The following is a 4,907-nucleotide window of genomic DNA, read 5'->3' on the forward strand; positions in this document are numbered from 1 at the left end:
GAGAAGGAAGCTGAGTGTCACAAGAGATTTTTCCAAAGTTCCCACATCTGTGGCTGGCCGCAACAATGCCATACTTTCTCTATGGGGGCTCTGAACCGTTTGGAGCAGAGAAAAAAAATGCATCCGGTGGCCTCAGTCCAGGGCTGGGCGTCTAGGAAACAAAGGGGCCATGGGGAACAGGGAGGAGAATGCTGGAAAGGGGCTGGTGCCCTAGTCAGGTTGTGGGCTGCAGGGTCTGAAGCCCCCACCTGAACCTCAGGGGGCCCAGAACATCCACCCCGGTGGACCTTTCAAGAAATGGCAGGGCTATTGTGCAGAAGAATGCCCGGAAATCCCGCAGCTCCCTCCTCCAGCGAGAATGGGGGCTCTTCCTTCTGGCCAGGAAACTACAAGTTGGCTTCCGGAGGGTGATCTGGGGGCTGGGGTGGCCAATCATCACCACCACTGTTGGGAGAGCAGGGGACACCCACCAGCCTCTTTGTCTGCAGTCCGAGGGTCTGTGCAGGCAGTTCCATGGGCCACAGTCCATGTGCTGGAGAACACTGGTGACTTGCTGAGTGGTGTCCCCTGACACCACTGAGCCTCGGGATTGGGGGGGTGGGGTGCAGCATCACACAGAGAAGCAAACCATGCAGACTCCTGTGTGCCCACATTGTGCCAGGGCCTGCGACCCCAGGGAGGTAGTTGGGTCGGGTCTTGGTTGAGGCTAGGATCCTGGGGATGTGCCTCGTTTTCTCTATTTGGTATGCCTAGGGATAGACAGCGTAGGGACTCGCAGGACACTGCGGAGTGAGAAGAGTGGAGTGGGCTTGAACTCAGATGCCAGAGCAGACTTTAGGTTTGTCTCACCTGAGTGCGGAGTACGTGAGAATCCTGTCCTAAACCTCTGCACAGAGGAGCTAGAGCAGTCGGCTAGGTCCTGGATGTTTGGGTGGGTGGGGGACGCAGTGATGCAGACTGGGGGCTCATGAAGCCCCCAAAGTGACGAAAGTAGGACGCACAGGTGGCCAGGGGAGGGTGTGCATACATGCCCCAGGCCAGCCTAGAACGTTCTCAGGTAGTCTCCAGGCTGCTTGCACTGCTGGGAGTGGTCGGGGCGCATTAGGCTAGGACCAGCTCAACTAGGGCCAGCGCAATTGTTTCTCTAACTGCAACTGCCAGGCGGAGGGGGCCGAGGGTCTGCGATTGGCTGCGGACCTAAGGTCTTCCATGGATTGGCTATTCCAGCTCAAGGGCTGAGCCAGGGGTGGTGGTGGGGAGGCAGAGTCCGTCCTCCGAGACTTCAAATAGGAAACCCCCAATAGGCGCGGGCAAATCAGAAGTGGTGCAGTTGACTGGTGAGGCGAGGGAACCGCAGACCGCTCGGGCGCAAAGGGACCAGGGCGCCGAGGTCCCGCTGCGCGCGCCGGGAGGACCCAAGGACCATCAGGCGCGGGTCTCGCTTATTTTGGTCATGGGGTCCGCAGCGTTGGAAATCCTGGGTCTGGTGCTGTGCCTGGTGGGCTGGCTGGGCCTGATCCTGGCTTGTGGACTGCCCATGTGGCAGGTAACCGCCTTCCTGGACCACAACATCGTGACGGCGCAGACCACCTGGAAGGGGCTGTGGATGTCGTGCGTGGTGCAGAGCACCGGGCACATGCAGTGCAAGGTGTACGACTCGGTGCTGGCGCTGAGCGCTGAGGTGCAGGCCGCGCGCGCGCTCACCGTGGGCGCCGTGCTGCTGGCCCTGGTCGCGCTCTTCGTCACCCTGACCGGCGCGCAGTGCACCACCTGCGTGGCCCCGGGCCCCACGAAGGCGCGCGTGGCCCTCACCGGGGGCGCGCTCTACGCGCTGTGCGGGCTGCTGGCGCTGGTGCCGCTCTGCTGGTTCGCCAACATCGTGGTCCGCGAGTTCTACGACCCCACAGTGCCGGTGTCCCAGAAGCACGAGCTGGGCGCGGCGCTGTACATCGGCTGGGCGGCCTCGGCGCTGCTCATGTGCGGCGGGGGGCTGGTGTGCTGCGGCGCCTGGGTCTGCGCCTGCCGCCCGGAGTTCAGCTACCCGGTGAAATATTCGGCGGCGCCGCGTCGGCCGGCGGCCAGCGGCGACTACGACAAGAAGAACTACGTCTAGGGGCGGGGGCCACGGCGGGGCTCCTCCCGGCAGCCCGGCCCGCGAGAGCCGGAGGACCCGCTGCGGGAGCCGCGCCCGGATGGGGGTCTCAGCTGACTCGAGGACGCCGCGAGCTGGGCGGCGCTCGGACCAAACCAGCCGGCGTGCCCGCAGCGCGCCAGACCGGCCCCGCCTGGAGCAGATGCGCCCTTGTGAGGATTTGATCGGCTTTTCTGTGCGTGCCTGGAGCTGTCACGACAGAGGTGGGGCTCAGAAATGAGTGCTAGACTGCAGATGCCAGCTCCTCCTGGGATCCTGGATGTCGTCTTACTTCCCAGCGGTCCCTGCGAACCTCGGAGGGCAAATGAAGAGCCCAGAACCCCAGATGCCTTTTCCTTCTCAGCAGGGCAGAACCTGTGAGATCAAGAGACTTAGCCTGGACCTTTTCTCAACCCAGCGGTCCACTTGGGGAGGCCTGTGGGCACTAGAGCGTGAGCTGGGGCTGCCCCTCCTTGCAGCTTGGGGGAGTTGGTGGGGAGGCTAAGAATTTGCTTAGTAAATGGTTTCAACACTCCCACTGGTGTCCTGTCCTCTTGTCCAGCAACTCCCTGTGCCTGGCACCGTTACTCACCCAGCCACCCACCAACCCCTCAAACGCTCCTGTGGGGCTCTCTCAGGTTTTTTTTTTTTTAATATTTTTTTTGTTCATTTTTTATTTATTTATTTGAGAGGGACAGACACAGAGAGAAAGACAGAGGGAGAGGGAGAGAATGGGCGCGCCAGGGCTTCCAGCCCCTGCAAACGAACTCCAGACGCGTGCGCCCCCTTGTGCATCTGGCTAAACGTGGGATCTGGGGAACCAAGCCTTGAACCGGGGTCCTTAGGCTTCACAGGCAAGCACTTAACCGTTAAGCCATCTCTCCAGCCCTCTCTCAGGGTTTTAAGAACATTTCTTGTCCCCCAGGTGGAAGATACAGCCACACTAGCCAGGACATTTCTGTTTGGGATAAGACTGAGATGTGGGAAGGGTAGAGGCAGACCCCAGAACCTGGTGGTAACTACACCATGGGTCTGGGAGTGGGGACTTGGGAGGCAGGAAGTATCGAGGGTAGGTGGCCAGGCTGCTGGCTTCTCCCACAGAGTCCCACTCATCTTCTCAAAATGTTTTCCATCTCCCCCACAGGGCTTGCTCAGCTCTAAGTACCATCGAGTGGTCTCAGACCTCTGCACAAAGCTGAACGAGGCGCTTCCCAGCGGCAGGTGGGAGCTGGGGTGAATCTAGGATGTAGCCTGCTCCGGCAGTGCTGGCCACAGTGCGCACCAGTGTTGCCATGGGAGGAGAGGCAGTTGCCCAGAATGCTTGGGCTCGGCTCCAACCCCATGTCCTGGCTCCTCTTGGTCCATGTGGCTCTATACAGGATATGTGACCACTCTGCTAGCCAGCAGGGATTGACGGATGACCATTAGCACCTCTGTGCTGACCTCTACTGGGAGCAACAGGTGTGACCATCCTGAGATGGGGTGAGGTGAGGGCCCGAGAATTGGGGAGGGCGGAACAATCTATTATAGCCACTGAGAGCTTATTGTTTCCAGCCCTGTTCTGGCCAGGAATAGAAGTGAGCCGTGGATGAAAGGGGCTGCAAGGTGTTCCAAGCACAGGCAACAGAAAAGCTTGGCATCTGTCCCCAACCCTGGCCTCAAGATCTATTCAGGAATAGCCATGCCAGGTTCCCCACTGTGGGGAAGGAGGAAAATCCCAAGGATGTAAGCTCAGGGCAAATTCTGGAGCTGGGGAGGAGTGAGAAGTTCTTACAGGGAGACTTCACTTCCTAATGGACTGAGCCCCCACAGCAGGACAGGCTCAGTGGAGGGTTCCATTGCATGGAGGTCCTCAGCAGGGTTAAACTACAGGTCCAAAGGCCCCCTCCACCCCGCCCTCCCCCTGCACAGAAGAGACAATGAGCAGCCTGCAGTTTGGGAACATGTACCTTTGAGCTTGCCCTGGGCACTGGCAGAGCTAGAGCTCAGTACTTGCGCTGTTATACCTGGTGGCTGGGGTGGGTAATTTGCCTAAGCCACTCCTGTCTTCTGGGAATGTGTAGCACACTAACTGCCTCCTAAGCTCAGGTGTCACAAAGGTGGGCATCTCCCTCCAGCCTGTTTCTCCAGTACCCATGTCCCAGGCAATAGCCAGGCCCTCCTCATCATTCATCCCCTCTACACTCTCCATGCTCAGGTGACATCTAAGGGGGGGGCGGGGGGGGGGGGAGAGAGGACAGGAAGCCCTGCTATGTTGAAGGTATTAGAAGTCACCAAGGTTCCATCCAGTTTGGACCTTCATGACCAAATGAGGGCAATGCCAACAGAGAAGCCTGAGGGACAGTGTCTTCATCCAGGCCCCACTCAGCAGCTGATTCTCCTTGACCTGAGGCCTTCTCCTTGCTACCTTCCTCTTATAAAGCAGCATGCCCTCTGTGTGCCAGCAGGAACAGGGGCACCAGGATAGGTCTGGTATGGTGAACTGGGAGTCAAGAAGGCAATGCTGCCATGGTTAGTCAGACAGAAGGAACTAGTGGTCAGACAGAGGCACTGGTCAGTATGGGTGCTGACCCAGTGCTAATGGATCAGCCTCTGCCCAGAGCTATCAGGAGGCCTGGAAGGCAGGTAGAGAGACCTTGCACTGGGGATGAGCAGGAACAAACCCCTGAGCTTCCTGTCTGTCATGGAGGATGCCAGGGACAAAGCAACAGTCTTCCCTGAACCCAAGAAAGGCTCCGAGTACACTAAGTGCTGGCCCAAGACTGACGACAAGAAG

General features: G+C 59.2%; 1 protein-coding gene across 1 annotated transcript; it reads left to right on the top strand.

Annotated features, from left to right (window-relative positions):
* Positions 1-446: 446 nt before the first annotated feature.
* Positions 447-2,666, top strand: Cldn5 (claudin 5). The gene has a single exon (XM_045132627.1). The coding sequence runs from the start codon at positions 1,454-1,456 to the stop codon at positions 2,111-2,113; it is 660 nt and encodes a 219-aa protein (XP_044988562.1). The 5' UTR covers positions 447-1,453; the 3' UTR covers positions 2,114-2,666.
* The last annotated feature ends 2,241 nt before the right edge of the window (positions 2,667-4,907 follow it).

This window comes from Jaculus jaculus, chromosome 13 (genome assembly GCF_020740685.1).
Source record: "Jaculus jaculus isolate mJacJac1 chromosome 13, mJacJac1.mat.Y.cur, whole genome shotgun sequence".
In the NCBI taxonomy this organism is placed as follows: Eukaryota; Metazoa; Chordata; class Mammalia; order Rodentia; family Dipodidae; genus Jaculus; species Jaculus jaculus.

Excerpts from the sequence above, each read along its gene's own strand:
- Cldn5 (XM_045132627.1), top strand. The coding sequence starts at position 1,454 with ATGGGGTCCGCAGCGTTGGAAATCCTGGGTCTGGTGCTGTGCCTGGTG.